General features: G+C 38.6%; 1 protein-coding gene across 5 annotated transcripts in view; it reads right to left on the bottom strand.

Annotated features, from left to right (window-relative positions):
- Positions 1–15756, bottom strand: part of Rbbp6 (RB binding protein 6, ubiquitin ligase) — a 34607-nt gene extending 18851 nt beyond the window's left edge. For all 5 annotated transcript variants that reach the window (XM_090357850.1, XM_090357853.1, XM_090357852.1 and 2 more), the window contains exons 1-6: positions 15469–15756; positions 9805–9904; positions 7961–7997; positions 3216–3260; positions 1231–1319; positions 1013–1109 (exon numbers count right to left, since the gene is read on the bottom strand). In XM_090357850.1, coding sequence (XP_090213976.1) covers positions 1013–1109; positions 1231–1319; positions 3216–3260; positions 7961–7997; positions 9805–9904; positions 15469–15634 — 534 coding nt within the window. In that variant the 5' untranslated portion in view covers positions 15635–15756. The remainder of the gene's footprint in view (positions 1–1012; positions 1110–1230; positions 1320–3215; positions 3261–7960; positions 7998–9804; positions 9905–15468) is intronic.
- Positions 15757–16208: the final 452 nt, after the last annotated feature.

Raw genomic sequence — 16208 nt, 5'->3', positions numbered from 1 at the left:
CAAGTGGTAGAGCTCTAGCTTTGAGGAAGTTCAAGGACAGTGCTCAGGCTTTGAGTTCAAGCCCAGGACTGGCCCCCCCCCTCCAAAAAAAAAAGAAAGAAAAAAGAAAAAAAAAAGAATCCTTGGGCCAGGAGTTTGGCCTAGTGGTAGAGTGCCTGCCTGGCATGCATGACGACCCGGGTTTGATTTCTTGGTATTACATACATAGAAAAAAGCTGGAAGTAGTGCTACATTTCAAGTGGCAGAGCTCTGGCCTTGAGAAAGCCCAAAGATAATGTTCAGGCCCTGAGTACAAGCCCAAAAAAGAAAGAAAAAAAGACATAATCCTTGCTGGGCATTGGTGGTTCAAACCTGTAATACTAGCTACTCAGGAGGCTGAGATCTGAGGATAAAAGTTCAAAGCCAACCTCAGCAGGTAAGTCTGTGAAACTTTCATCTCCCATTCCTAACCCCCTTCTCTGCCCAAATAAAAAGCTGAAAGTGAGGCTGTGGCTCAAGTGGCAGGCCACTAGCACTTAAGCACAAAAAGCTCAGGGACTGGGCTGGGAATTTGGCCTAGTGGCAGACTGCTTGCCTAGAATGCATGAAGCCCTGGGTTTGATTCCTCAGTACCACGTACACAGAGAAAAAGCCAGAAATGGTGCTGTAGCTCAAGTGATTTGAGTGCCAGCCTTGAGAAAGCCCACGGACAGCGCTTAGGTCCTGGGTTCAAGCCTCAGAACAAGCACCAAAAAAAAAAAAGGGGGGGGGCAAGGGGTGAGAGGCCAGGAGCAGGACTATGGGTAGTGCTTGCCTAGCATGCATGAAAAGCCTTGGGTTCGATTCCTCAGTACCATATATACAGAAAAAACTGGAAGTGGTGGTGTGGCTCAAGGGGCAGAATGCTAACCTTGAGAAAGCTCAAGGACAGTGCCCAGGCCCTGAGTTCAAGTCCCAGGACTGGCAATAAATAAATAATTATTGAATTAAATTAAAATATTCCTAAGATGTATAATTTTTCCTTTGGACTTACCCCATTTGTTGGGCAATTCTTAATATAATGGCCGGGTTTACCACAACGGAAACAGGTGTAAGACGGAGGTGGTGGACCTAGAGGTTTCTTCATGTAACTGAAAGAAAAAATAATTACATGTAAACAAAAATTTTAAGAAAAATAATGTTTTTGATTGAGGGGAGTGAGGGGAATTCACCCCTAAAGTTCCTATTAGCATAAAGTAATTCTAAACTTACTTGATTGGGTCGTATTCATGGCCAGATTGGGACATCATTGCTTTAATTTTATCTTCTTCAGAAGCATTGGCTTCAGCCAGATTGGCGGTCTGTTTAACAGGTAATTATTTGACACACACATTAGAAACACATTTAAGACCACACAGCCAAAGACAACACCATTCATCCTGTAAAGAGCAGTTTCTAGACTAGCCTTGTATAAAAGCAGCGATCTCCAGGTAAACTTGGAAGAGGCACTGGGAATTCCTTAGGTGGTTACATGATGGCTAGGTGTGTATGGGAGGCTGGAGAATCTTTCTGAGGGGACTCTAACCTTAGACCCTGCTTATATATTAGGATATGCACACTTGCCCAGGGAAAGGGTCAGATGATTAAGTATATTATGCAGTAATTCTAAGTCTCTAAGTTGTAGAGTCAATTTTCAAACTAAGTTTAAAGGACATGCCTTAAGCATTTATCATTTAGATTCTATTCTCTAAATTTTATGAACTTCATCTACAAGGTATAAATACAACACTATAGATATAAGCAGAGTCTAAGGGAGTGACTTCTAATAACTTGAATCCTCAAGCATCTAGCACTCACTACAGCCACTCACTGGGGGTTTTATCTTTGCATTCATTCACAAAACAAGCAACCAGTTTTAACACTTTATTGTAATTGCATGTACAAAAGAATGCTTAACATTAACAGAGCTTAGAACAGCAATGTTTACAGAACTGGATTACAGATATTTAACAACTAATTTGTTTGAACTCAAAGTGTTATTTTACAAGATTTAAAAATTAAAAAAAAAGCCCCCAAACCTCCCCAGCAAGTAAACAGTGGTAGGAATTGACTCAAATATGGTCCTTAACAGTACACAAAAATAAAAACAGTATACTATATAAACTGCTAAAGAGGTTACCTCTGTGCTAAACCATTCTGCTTTAGAAAAACCATCAAATAGGATGGTTTTAGTCTACTTGTCTTATCTCAGTTTTAATGTTCAGTTTTCCTAGTATAAGAGCTGAAGAAGCAACTGTCTGCTTTTAGGACATTTTGGGGATATGGCGTGGGAGAAAAGGACACAGCCTATGTATAACAGAGCAAGGACAAGACAAGGAGGAACAGCCCTAATAGAAAACCATCCTTCATATATCTGGGAATAGGGAGAAGAAAAAAAAAAAGCTTCTGGAATAATGGACAGCTTCCTTCTTCCTTCTTGGCCCTCAAAAAGTCTGCCTGTTCTTTTTTTATATGGCACAATTTGTAAGCTATATGTATTATTCTAAAAAGCAATCCATCACTAGTGCTTTCCCAAACAAACAATACATATTGTCAAGTAGGAAATGCAAGCAATCTTATCGCAGAACATGGCACATACAATGGTTTCAGGAGGTTAACAACTTGCCTCTCTGCCAAACATACACATTGGTATATTTCTGCAAACAGGTTTATACACTCACACAATTCCTGTAGTCTGTGTTCAAACAAATTAGGTTGTTTAAAAACTTTTTCTAAGGCAGACAGACTACAAGTCTATAGATATAGCATAAGAAACAACTATCACATTTAAAATATTGACCTTTACAGGGGTCAATTCAAATATTCAAGAAATAGCCAGGCAATCGTCCGGGTGAAGGAAAATCTTCAGTTTGGCTGCTTAAAGTCCACATAATTTACAGCCAAAACCAGGGAATTCCTCCAGAACTTTGTTAGTTTCCAATGTGTAATAATAAAAAAAAATTTATGAGGGGGAAATAAGTGTAGCTTCGTGTGTGTCTTCTGTCTTGAAGATGACAATACGCCCGCCACCATTATGCTGAGGCTGATCAAGTATTCCCCTATCTTCTCAAAACAGCAACTACTCTTTATAGAATAACAATATGTACAATGCTCTTGCAAGACCCATCTCCCCCAACTCAGCTTTAAAAAAGTTGGTCTACATGAAAAGAATGTTAGAAAAACACATATTTTCAAGAATATATATTATATATATATACCTTTGTAAGCTGGGCCAGAGTAATAGATGCAGAAGAGTCATCAATCTGTTCATAAAAAATTAAACACACATTCAAGTTCCACACTGAAAACAGCGGAAAAATGATCATTTAGCCCCTAATGTCATTTAATGCTCAAATACTGGGCATTTTCTTAGTTTTCTAAATAATAGCATTTGTTTTAATCCAAAAATGAATCTCAATCAGCTTTATCTTTTCCTGCACTACTTTACACCCAGTTATAAAGGTTGTCAGTCCTAGGGGACTTTACTGTAATGCAAAACCAGGGTAAAGAAAGTGCACTATATAGGAAAACGGTTAAGAATGATGGCTAGAAACTTAGTAAGAACCCCTTGTCTCTCAATGGTCTCTAAATTTGTTATTGCTCAAGATATCAATTTGATATTACAACGTACATTAGAAAAAGAGAATAAGCAATCTAATTTTCCCCTGTCAACATGGTAAAAACAAGCAGCTCTATAATGGCTCATAACTGTTTTATTAATAAGAGTACCCACGTAATTGCTACATTATTTTTTTGAGCCTAAGTGTTTATTCTCCTATAATAACAGCAACAATAGTTTGTTGTGAAATAGCTCCAAAGAACAAAAAATGAGAGGTAGATAAGGGTCCCTGGGGGAAGGACTGAATTATCATGTATGATGATGGCTAATACCTTGGATAATAGGAAGTTAATGTAACCAAACAGCAAGAATATATAAAAGATATAAGAGCTTTAAAACAAAAATCCACTTAAAAACTGAAAAAAATTATTTCATCTAATCCTTTAAAAATGATTTTTGCTTAAAAAGGCTTGTGTATCAGGCTAGGAGTATGGCCTTCTTCAAAGGTTGAGGCAGGAGGATACAGAGTTTTGATGCATCCTGGGTTACATGGGCTGCCAAGCTGAAGTCTGCCAGACCTCTCAAAAAAACAAAACAAACAGCCCCTCCCCCCAAAAGCCCCAAAACTAACAAAAATTCTACAAATAGAGTTGCAAAGTTAATTTTGACAGAAACTATTACTGGGATGTTTACTTATAGACAAAAGGTTTTTTTATTCCACACTGAAGGACTGTTAAAAGTTCACAAGAGCAGGATATCAATGGCTCATGTCTATGAATCCACTCAGGAATGTAAGATTTGTAGGATGATGGTTGTTTGACTCCAGAAGTCCTCAAGACTCCCTCCCTTCAAATCATCCGTCAAATGCAGTAGTAGAGTGCCAGCCATGAACAAGAAAGCATGAGAGCTCAAGGCCCCAAGTTTAAGCCATGGCACTGGCAAAAAAAAAAAAAAAAAAAAAAAGTTCATAATGCACCAAGTCCACCAATGGTTTCTCTAAGAACAAATCTCAAGAACTAAAAGAATACATATTCTACACTTCCATCTAAAATATACTATAATCTATTTTATTTTGTACTGGCCAGAAACAGCCTGAATTTAAGTAATAAGAGCCACTGAACTAAATCATCATGTATGTTAGGGTTCTAACCAACAAAATAATAGCTTTAAGTGTCCTTAAAAAAAAAAAAACCATTGTATCAGCTTTCTTACTACTCCATAAAATCGTCCTATGCAATTTTATCGTCCTTGTTTTCTGCTGAACCTTCTAATCCTTTCATTTCAGATTTCTACCCCCATTGTATCAATTACTCAGTTAAGAGACTTCAGATATGTAACTGCATCATTATGTTCCCTTACCAAATCACCATTATAGCACCCAGTATACCTCAGAATCTGCTAAGTCAAATCAGTTTAGATAGGCATCAATTTTGTTTTCTACATAATATGTAAAATATGATGGAAATATGTTCACAAAGTTCAAAAATGAGCCAGGCATCGGTGGCTCATGCCAGTAATCCTAGCTACTCAGGAGGCTGAGGTCTGAGGATCAAGGTTCAAAGCCAGCCCATGAGACTATTATCTTCAATTAACCACCAGAAAACCAGAAGTAGTGTTGTGGCTGAAAGTGGTAGAACACTAGCCTTGAGCTAAAGAGCTCTGAGACAGCACCCAGGCCAGAGTTCAGGCCCCATGAGCCACGACACACACACATACACACACACATAAAAAAAAACCCACAAAAAACAGTAAAATACTGTTTTCAAAATAGTTCTTAAAATTAATCTTGTAGAAGAAAACAAGGACCTCAAATCTTATATGCTGATAGCTCAGTGGAATAAAACATCTACAAAATATAATTCAGATCCTTAGTCAGCAAACACAGCATTCTGGCAAAGCAATCAGTACGGAAAAATGACTGTAAACCAAACAAGGCTAGGGGATATGGAAATAGCCATCTTTGACTGGACTTGTCCTCACTTATCAAAAATATGCATACTGGGCCGGGAGTTTGGCCTAGTGGTAGAGTGCTTGCCTAGCATGCACGAAGACCCAGGTTTGATTCCTCGGTACCACGTACATAGAAAAAAGCCAGAAGTGGTGCTGAGGCTCAAGTGGTAGAGCTCTAGCCTTGAGAAAGTCCAGGGACAGTGCTCAGGCCCTGAGCTCAAGCCAGGACTGGCAAAAAAAAAAAAAAAGCATACTTTCACCAATCAGAATTAAGACTCTGGCTCAGTGCCTCTATTTACTTCATGTTTTTGTGAATGTGTATAACCACATCACTTTTTTGTCTCAGAAAGAACACTAATTATTCTCACCTTAAATGCAGCAAATGTACCCCATACAAATAAAAAATGGGGATAATAAACAAGCTATCTAATATCTCCATTTCACTTAATTCTACATAAAAATCAAGGCTACTTTTTGAAAGCATAAAAAAAAAAAAGAAGAAAGAAAAGAGAAACCTAAGCAAGCTTAAAATAAAACTGCTTCTTATAAATGTAATACAGACATGCCAGGGAACACACAAGGCTAAAAGAATGTTAACTTTATTTATGAACATGTGATTTGTGTTTATACACATGCTAATAAACAAAAGGGAAATGCTTTCAAGAAATAAAACTGCATCTGCAAAGTTTAAATACTATATAAAAATGTACTTTACACAAAATGTGTTACATTTACTACCACATTCACCAGGATAGTTGATCTAAATTTGTGCTAGCATTTGGATACATAAAAATCAGCTTTAAACCAATCACCAGCAAAACAGAAACGTGGACAGTTTTTACAGCATTATGCTTTTAAAAAGAAAAAAAAAGAAAAAAAGAAAAAAGTAAACAAAAACCTTACATACCCAAAAGGGGGGGAAAATCCCAAAACACTAGTCTTTTTATCTTTGAATCACTGTTTAGTTCCACCAAAACTAAGGCCATATACTTTTGAGAACAATTTCAGAGTCCATATATTGTTTTCATGTTTAAGATCCAAGGATCCAGTGTTAGTGAAATGCCTCATACACAAAGATCAACTTAAAAAGTATAAGCAATACCCTTGAATTCTAACGGAAGATTTCAGATACATATTGTGTACAATATCAAGCCTGAGCAATTAAATGTTTAGAGAACCATCAAGTTTGCAGAACCCAATTAAGATAGACCTGTGTTCTGAAACACATTGTACCTAACAATTTCGAACCTCAAAGTCAAAATAGTGTTATACTTATGATTAATCTGTCAATATAAAAAATGTTATGGGGGTTCCTGGTTAAGAGGAGTTATCTTTGATAAGTTTCTGCTTTCAGTGACCTATAACAGTATTTTAATATAAGAAAAAATGTTTAATTTTGATATCTGAACAGATTAGGTAGAAGTGTGAGCTTTTGTATTGTTTTGAAACCAGTATACCTAAACTGTACGAAATCATGAAAACTAATGAGACACGGTACTGGTGGTGGAAGGGAACAATTCTGTTTTCATTTTATAATGTGTATAAACAAAGGGTGGAATGTCAAACTGCTAAATAAAGCAAGAGTTGTAACAAAGCTGTACCAGAGGTGGGCTGGTGTTTTTCAACTGGTCAGATGTGTTTCAACTTGGTGAAAGCATCAAAGCTCTTCATGTTGCTAATACTTTTTTTTTTTCTTTTTTTGTTTTTGTGCTGGTCTTGGGGCTTGAACTCAGGGCCTGGGCGCTATCTTTGAGCTTTTTTGCTCAAGGCTAGCACTCTACCACTTGAGCTACAGCTCCACTTTTGGTTTTAGGTAAATAACTAGAGATAAGAGTCTCTCGGGACTTTCTTGCCCGGGCTGGCTTCAAACCGTGATCCTCAGATCTCAGCCTCCTAAGTAGCTAGGATTACAGGCGCGAGCCACCAGCGCCCGGCTTGCTAGTGCATTTTTGCAAGCCATCAATAAGGCCCGGAGGGGGGCGGAGGGGAGTGGAATCTAACATGAACTAAGTGATACAACGTGAAAATGGCAAAATATACACTCCAAACATTTTTTATTGCAAGAAACAAAAAGCACACAACAGCCTGTACATACATACAAAATACTAACTATAGACAGACAGATGTAGAACATGTTATCATGTTCATCAGTGTAGAACCTACATGATCTAGAATCAATCATACAGTACTGTACAACGCAAAGTCATACAGGGAGAATGCTCTCATCTTTAATATGAAACAGTGCAATGGGCACAAATTACCCACTTCTACAGAAAAACTGCAAATTATGCCACATATATTCATGTTCAACTGAACTGTCATTAAAATACATTTTATTTACAATATGTACTATCATCAGTTGGTTATTAAGTTCTAAAATGATTTACTTCACTGAAACATTATAAAGGTTAAAGTATTGTGTAGAAAAAAGTGGGAGATTGTGTTTTTACATACTGCTTTTGTAGTTCCCATCACTGGCTCAGTTCGACTTCTAAAAAAAAAAAAAAAAAGAAACACTAGTAATTCATAAATTTTTGTGTAGAAATCTCAATGTTATCTTTAATCATACATTTTTAGAAAAACAACTTTTCCGAGTACAAAGCTTTAAACAGTCATTTCAGAAATAGCGAGCAATTTGGATTAATTCTTATCACCTTTTAAAAAGTTTCAGGTACATTTGTGGGTAAAAAAAAAAAAAATTGGGGGGGCTGGGAGTTTGGCCTAGTGGTAGAGTGCTTGCCTAGCATGCACAAAGGCCTGGGTTTGATTCCTTGGTACCACATACATAGAAAAAAGCCAGAAGAGGTAGAATTCTAGCCTTGAGAAAGCCCAAGGACAGTGCTCAGGCCCTGAGCTCAAGTCCCAGGACTGGCAAAAATAAATAAATATTTGGGGGTGGCGGGGAAGGGGCTGTGCTTGCCTAGTATGCATGAAGCTCTGGGGGTTTGATTCCTCAAGCATCACATACACAGAAAAAGCTGAAGTGGTGCTGTGGCTCAAAGGGTAGAGAACTGGCCTAGAACAAAAAGCTCAAGCCCTGAGTTTGAGCCCTGGGACTAGCACATGCATACACAGAAAAATTCTCATCTTGCCACTTAGAACATTTCCCAAAAGGTAGACATGGAGTGTGTTTATATAGAAGTGGACAATCTGATTTCTAAAAAAATATGCAAATAACCCAAAAAGTTTTCTGTTTAGACAGGAAACGAAATCTAAGTAGCCTTTAAATGGCTTTGTGCTTTTTATTTTCTAGTATTTGCTCAACCAATTCTTGAGACATTTTGGGAAAAAAATTATATTTGAACATAATTTTGTATAGAAAGCAATTTGTCAGGTACTTCAAACAATTCCATTCTCAATTATTTTGGAATATCAACATGTCCCCAGAAATGGTATGATTATTTATACACATATGCACATATATATATATATATATATAATTTGTTTATATATATTATACATTGTTTTGTTTTAGTGACAGAGTCTCAGTACAGAGTCCAGGCTGGCTGGAAAAATCATGAACCCCTTGTCTCTACCTCCTAAAGGCTGAGATTATGGGAATCTAACACCATGCTGGGCTAATATTCAATATAGTTTTTTAAAGTACATGGCATAGTATAGCATTTTATTATAGTATTATATCATTTAGAATTCTTAAAAGTACTTAAACCTAAAAGCACAAGTGGCGCTGTGGCTCAAGTGGTAGAGCGTTAGACTTGAGCTGAAGAGCTCAGGGACAGCACCCAGGCAGAGTTCAAGCCCCGTAACCAACCAAGAAAAAACTAAAAGCACAGACCATTAAGCTCATTTGGTAACTGCAATAATGAAAAAAATGTTCAGCTCTTTTAACTTAGGATTCAGAAGATATTATAGAAGACACTCATACGTGATCTATACAAAACAAAGTTCCAAGAAATACCTATTTAACTTCCGTTCTAAAACATCCATTTATTATGACTGGCATATTCCAGAAATTTTTAATGATTCTAAGACCAATTCCAGAGTAATAAGCATAAATCCTACAGTTTATGACCTCTTAAAACATTTACTGGGAAGAAGCAAGGAGCACATATTACTTGCATTACTAGATGCTGGCAAAATTTGTAAGATAAATCTTTATGACATGTACATTTCTGTGAAAATAGGCCATTATTGAGCAAACATTTTCTCCTAATAATCGTTTTTCTCTTTCTTACAAGCCAAGATAATTTAATCAGACCAGAAATCAGGAAAAACAAACCCCTTCCTCTAAAATTTTTAAATGTCTTTTTTTTAATATTAGATTTTTTTGTACTTACATAACATATGTCTTGCTTGTGGACTTAACACCTCCAATAGGAATTCTTCTAACAATTACAGATGAGTTCTTAGGAATTAGAGCATTATCATCAGTATATTCTGTAAATAAAAAATAAAAGTCAGGCATTTTAAGTTCTCCAGAATGAGAAAGCCCTCAATCAAACACAAATTTTATAGAAAATGAACCTAAGACTCAGAAGAACATGAATACCTAGTCCTTTTAGGTAAATGACTAGTAATTTGTTGTAAACTAAATGAGCAAACAAAAGAGGGTTTTGTGTGTGTGTCAGTTATGGGGCTTCTTGAACTCAAGGCCTGGGTACTGTCTTTGAGCTGGATTTACTCAAGGCTAGTGCTCTACCACTTTGAACCACAAATCCACTTCCAGTTTTCTGCTGATTAGAGGAAAGAGTCTCATGAATTTTCCTGCTCAGGCTAGCTTTGAACCACGATCCTCAAACAGCCTGAGTAGCTAGGATTATAGGCATGAGCCACTAGCAGCTGGCTCAGAAAAGTGTTTTCTAAAAATGACTGGAAAGTAGATGCCACTTTGGATAGAATGTTGATTCAAAGAAAAGCCCTCTGAAAAGCCTGACTTAAAACTGAGAAGTCAGATACACAAAAAGCTAGTGTATTTTAGGCAAAGGGAAAAAATGAAAGGACTTCAGGGATAAAGAGAATGAAAATGATTGACATGAAATATAGGTAACAAAGGTTATACAGAACATGCATTTTTTTCTTCTTTTGTTGGTCGTGAGGTTTGAACTCTGGGCCTGGGCACTGTCCCTGAGCTCTTCAGCTCAAGACTAGCACTCTACCACTTAAGCCACAGCACTACTTCTAGTTGTCTGGTGGCTAACTGGAGGTAAGAATCTCATGGACTTTTGTGCTTTGACTGGTTCTGAACCTCAATCCTCAAATCTCAGCCTGCTTAGTAGCTAGGATTACAGGTATGAGCCACCAGTGCCTGGCTGCATTTGATTCATTTCTAAACACAATAGGAACTCATTGGTAGATCTTCATTTAGTATTGACAATTGTGATAAAAGGACTGCTCTGGCATCTATGTTAAGAATGCATGCTAGGACAAGAGTAGAAATAGGGTGACTAGTTAACACTATCTCTAGTCCAGACAGAAGTGATGGCCTGGGAGTTAGAGGCAAGACTTAGGTTGTACAAATCATAGCCTGTAATAGGATGTGACAGGTGTAAAATGGGGAGTCAAATGTTAGTTTCAAGTCTTGTTCCTGCACTGTATATTGAGAATATGGAGAAAGAATGGATAAATGGATAAATAATGATATCACTTTTTAAGACCAACAAGCAAGAAGAATGAGTGCTATTTTTCTATTAAATGGCTTGTCTATAATACTTCTCTATGAATAAAATCTAGAGGCTGGGAGTTTTGCCTAGTGGTAGAGTGCTTACTTAGCATACGTGAAGACTCAGGTTCAATTCCTCAGTATCATATACATAGAAAAAGCCAGAAGTGGTGCTGTGGCTCAAGTGGTAGAGTTCTAGTCTTGAGATAGCCCAAAGGCCCAAGGACAGTGCTCAGGCCCGAGTTCAAGCCCCAGGACTGGCAAAAAAAAAAAATCACACACACACACACACACACACACACACACACACACACACACACACACACACACACACACACACACACACACACATATATATATAAAATCCAGAAGGAAATTGGAGCTTAACTAATGTAAAAGGAGTTGTTAAGGAATGAATTTGTCAAAATGTATCATCTCCCTTAATCCCCCAACCAAATAGTGGGTCCACTTATTTAGCATCACAAAGTGGCCAACTTTTTTTTTGCACTTTGCATTTCTTCAAGTTTATTGCCTATCTATGAATTTTGGGCTTTTAATGTATTATCTTTGGGAGTGAAGGTATGGCTCAGTGGAAAGCACCTGTCTGACAAACAAGAAGCCCTGAGTTCAAATCATAATGCCGCCAAAAAGTTGATAAATGTGTATCAGCTTTATTATTAAAAAAAAAAACAAAACTTAGTATTCCCTGTTTAAACTGTTCACACCAGGGTTGTTTTTATTATGTTCTATGTGGCTGGCTACACCTCATAGGTATCCAATAAAAATGATTTAATTTTCTAGATTTATCTAGGATTATCATTTTTTCTAAGTTCACAACAGCTTCAAATTCTAAGCAACCTAAACAGAAGGAAAAAAAAAAATCAGAAGTAGGGAGGATGGAGGATTTTTGCTGTTGTGATTAAAACCAGGACTTGAATACTGTCAGTTTTTTTGCTCAAGACTAGCACACAATTTGAGCCCACCTCCATTTCCCACTTTTTTTGTTTTTAGGTTAGTGATAAGGCGCATAAGGCTCTTTCCTGCCCAGGCTCAGTTGATCTGGGATCCTCAGATCTCAGCCTCCTTGGGTAGCAGCTAGGCCAATGTCTGGCAAGATTTTTTTTTTTTTGCTGGTCTTGGGGCTTGAACTGGGGGCGGGCCTAGATGCTATCCCTGAACTTTTTGGCTCAAGGTAGTACCCTACCACCAGGTAAGAGCCTTACAGATAGAGGCTGGCTTCCTTGGGCCTTCATCTTAACTCCCTGAGTAGGATTACAGGTGTGAACCACAGGCAAGATGTAAGATTTTTAATCAACTTAGAAAAACGTTAATTCTGGGGCTGGGAGTTTGGCCTAGCAGTTAAGAGTGCTTACATGGCAGGCACAAAGACCCAAGTTCAATTTCTCAGTACCATATACGTAGAAAAGTGCTGTGGTTCAAGTGGCAGAGCTTGAGAAAACCCAAGGACAGTGCCTGGGCACTTGAGCTCAAACCCCAGGACTGGCAAAAACAAACAAACCAACAAAAAACCAACTTGTCAAACATCAGACAGGAAGTGTTTTTTGTTTTGTTTGCTGATAAGGTTTTGCTATGTAGCCAGGCTGGCCTGGTGAATCCTTTTTCCCCAGTACTGGCATTATAGGTATGTACCAAGACACCAAGCTAGCAAGTTTCTTATTTTTAACAATATGCCAATGGATGTCACAATAGCTCTCAAAGAAATATTAATTTGATCAGTACAATATAGCTAAAATGGTACTAAAGTCAGTGTTCCAATACCCTCAGATTTTCTGATCAGGTTAAGTACCTGTATTTACAATAACTTTCAAACCTAAAAGGTGCCTTACATTTAACATAAATCCTTAATGAGTAGTTTATTTCAAAGACCTGCCAGTGTTTAAGTTTTGAAATATGAAAGGCAGGGATGGAGGACTAAGTGAATTTGTAGGAAGACAATCTTTTTTTTTTTTTTTTTTTTTTTGCCAGTCCTGGGCTGGTTTGGGCTCAGGGCCTGAGCACTGTCCTTGGGCTTTCTCAAAGCTAGAGCTCTACCACTTGAGAGACACAGCACCACTTCTGGCTTTTTTCTTTGTATGTGGTACTGAGGAACTGAACCCCTGACCCTGTGCATGTTAGGCAAGCCCTCTACCACTAGGCCAAACTCCCAGACGATATAATCAGTCTTTTAAAAAATACTTCACACTCAGAAGGAAGGCTATTGTTAGGGGTGAGCACAGAAAAGTATAAAAGCAGAATTTTTCACATATAGAAAGTTCACTTGGGATCATTGTGAAATATAGTCTAGAGACAAGCAGGATTCTTCCATCCCAAAACACAGAATTCTGATCAAAGCATTTTAGCCTTACCAAGACTTAATGGCCCTAAACACAAGTTTTCAAATTATAAGGAAAGTTTTATAGCATGTAGTATCAGGTAACTTGAACATTAATTCAAACAGACAAAAAATACAGTTCAACATTCTTAGGTAATCTCCTAATCAGGCTTTTAGCATTTACTCTGCAACATCTATGTTCATTTATTTTAATGCACTGAATAATGCCAACCAAGGGACATTCTCATTTAACTGCCTTGTAACAGGTAACATCTCCCATGTACTACTGTCAAGAGTATCTTTTTCTCCCCTGACTTGATAGAATAAGAAGCAATTGTCTCCCACAGCTCCTCCTCCAGAAAACGGCAGCTCATTCAATTATAAGCTCCTCTCTGGATTTCAGGGTCTAGATCATCTATTTCCCGGTCTAGGAAAACACAAGGTCAGAAAACTCTTCAACTACCAGATTCCTTCAACCACAACTTATTTCCTTAAGTTTTATTTGATTATTAGGTAGATAAGATGGACAAAGCTTGGCCCCAAATGATTCAATCGTTACTATTGCAGTAAAAATGAAACCTGCATAGTATTTAAAACTTCCTGACATCCTCTAGTTTCATTTTTATTTTTCCTCTCATTCATAAATACACAATACAGCAAGATGCCTACAAATCTATCTACTTATGAACAGTGTCTACAATTATTGGGATGCTTTTGATATACTTTAAAAAAAAAAAAAAGCTTTCTGAACTGTCCTTGACCACCAAGTTTTCCTCTTTCTAAGTAGGAGACATACAGATATAATTCCAATTACCAAAGGGACACATTTTAGTAGAAGGAAACAGCAGACACTATTGCTTCAAATCTACTGTCATATAAATTCTCCCTTAATAAATATTTTCAAGTGTCTACATACCAATAATGCCGATCCTCGGTCTAATACAATTATATTTATTTCTGCATTGTAAATGACAGAAGCCATGACAGAATTTAGACTACTGATTAAAGGAGGAGAAGGGGGAAATCACCATTTTAAACCACCACCTATTATGCCAAAGTTAATGATCAGCTTAAAACTACCTTAAAAACTACCTATTTCTTCACATCCCACAATAAATCTCATTAAACCAATCTATACCAATCTACTAAAAAACTACATATCAGCATTGCTGTTCTGGAAAAATCAAAACAAAAGTAGAGTCAGAAAAGACTGTCACATTTATCTACTTTTGAATTTCTGTTATATAAAACATTTTTAAACACAGGAGAAAGAACTTAAGATTCTAACCATGCTTTACTAACAACACACATGGCAGTAGCCTAGTAATAGAGGGCCAGCCTAGCAATCAATCACTAGTTTGAGTGTCCAGGACTTTTGAGCTCTCTTGAATTGCTAAACTTAAGAGTAATGTCCGAATGACTGAATTAACTGTGAAATTTACGCACAGGCCAAGACTATTTCAAGTTCCAAAAAAACATTTCGACATTAAATCCTCAGTGTATGAAAATGAAGGGCTCTTTTCTCCACAACACAGGCAACTTTAAGTAAATACCTGGGGGAGGGTGGAGAAAGGACAAACAACTTCTGTTAACTTCCACTGCATAGTTAGGCTACACAAAAGTAGAAGTTATGCCTGTCACTGCGCTAACAAATACCAATCCTTGCACAGACAGGGTCTCCTGGTGAAAAACAAATGAACACCACCAGGCAAACGCCCCAAGGAACTCGACTCATCAGCCCCCCTTTCATTCACCACCACCATCCCCATATGCACACTTAAAAAAAACTCCAGAAGGTCATCAGACTGCCACGTTTTCCGATGACCCCTGCTCCAGAAACCAAACATGCCAGTTTCAACTCCAAGGTCGGCTTATCAATGAAAAGTTGTATCCGCAGTGTTACAACGAACCAAAACGGCGGTTAACCAGAGTCAGGCACCTTCTAACTTAGCAATCATCCACTACCCCGGCCTTGGCGGGAGCCCGGGGTGGGGGCGGGGGCGGGCTTACCTTCTTTCGTCTGCGCGTTGGTGATCTGCAGGTCGCAATCCGCAGCTTTCAGCTTCTCTCTCCCCATAATCTGCTTCTTTAAGTCGCAGAGGGAGATGTGAAGTCCATCAAAAGTGACGGTGTCATAGTTGAGTTTAGAGGAGAATTTATAATGTACACAAGACATAGTGCCAAAAGGGACTCCTACGGTTCAGCGAGGAGACGTGGACACTCTCAATATACGTATATTTATCAACTTTTTCAGAGCAAAATATGTACACACACGAGGAAAGAAAAAAAAAAAAAACAGACACCGAAGGACCCGAAGGCCTCCAGATTAAATACCCCTCCCCAAACCACAAGCAGGGGGGGGGGGTTCGTGAGAACAATAATCCAGGACAACCCCCCGCCCACGGAGACTCAGAAGCGCTTCATTAAGAGGGGTGGAAGAGGGACTGGGGCGGGGTAGGGGTGCGGGGCCGGGGGGGGGGGGGGAGGGCGGGAGAAGAAATCGAGAATCCGCCAACCGGCACAATGTCACCCGGCTGGGTCCCGCTCGCTCATGCTACAAGCCGCCGGAGACGGGTGGGGGAGGCTGGGGGGGGGGGCAAGGCGGTGCAGTCAGTAGCGGCCAGTCCACAACGTTACAGAGTCCGGGGGACCCCCGCGGGGGTCAGGGGTCCATAGCGCGGCCGCACCTCCCGGCGGATCGCTCGCTCGCTCGCTCTTTTCCGTGGATGGGAGGGAGGGGGGGATGACCC

This window comes from Megascapheus bottae, chromosome 25 (assembly GCF_031878675.1).
Source record: "Megascapheus bottae isolate mThoBot1 chromosome 25, mThoBot2.hap1, whole genome shotgun sequence".
Classification (NCBI taxonomy): domain Eukaryota; kingdom Metazoa; phylum Chordata; class Mammalia; order Rodentia; family Geomyidae; genus Megascapheus; species Megascapheus bottae.
This window is presented reverse-complemented; position numbering and strand designations above follow the sequence as displayed.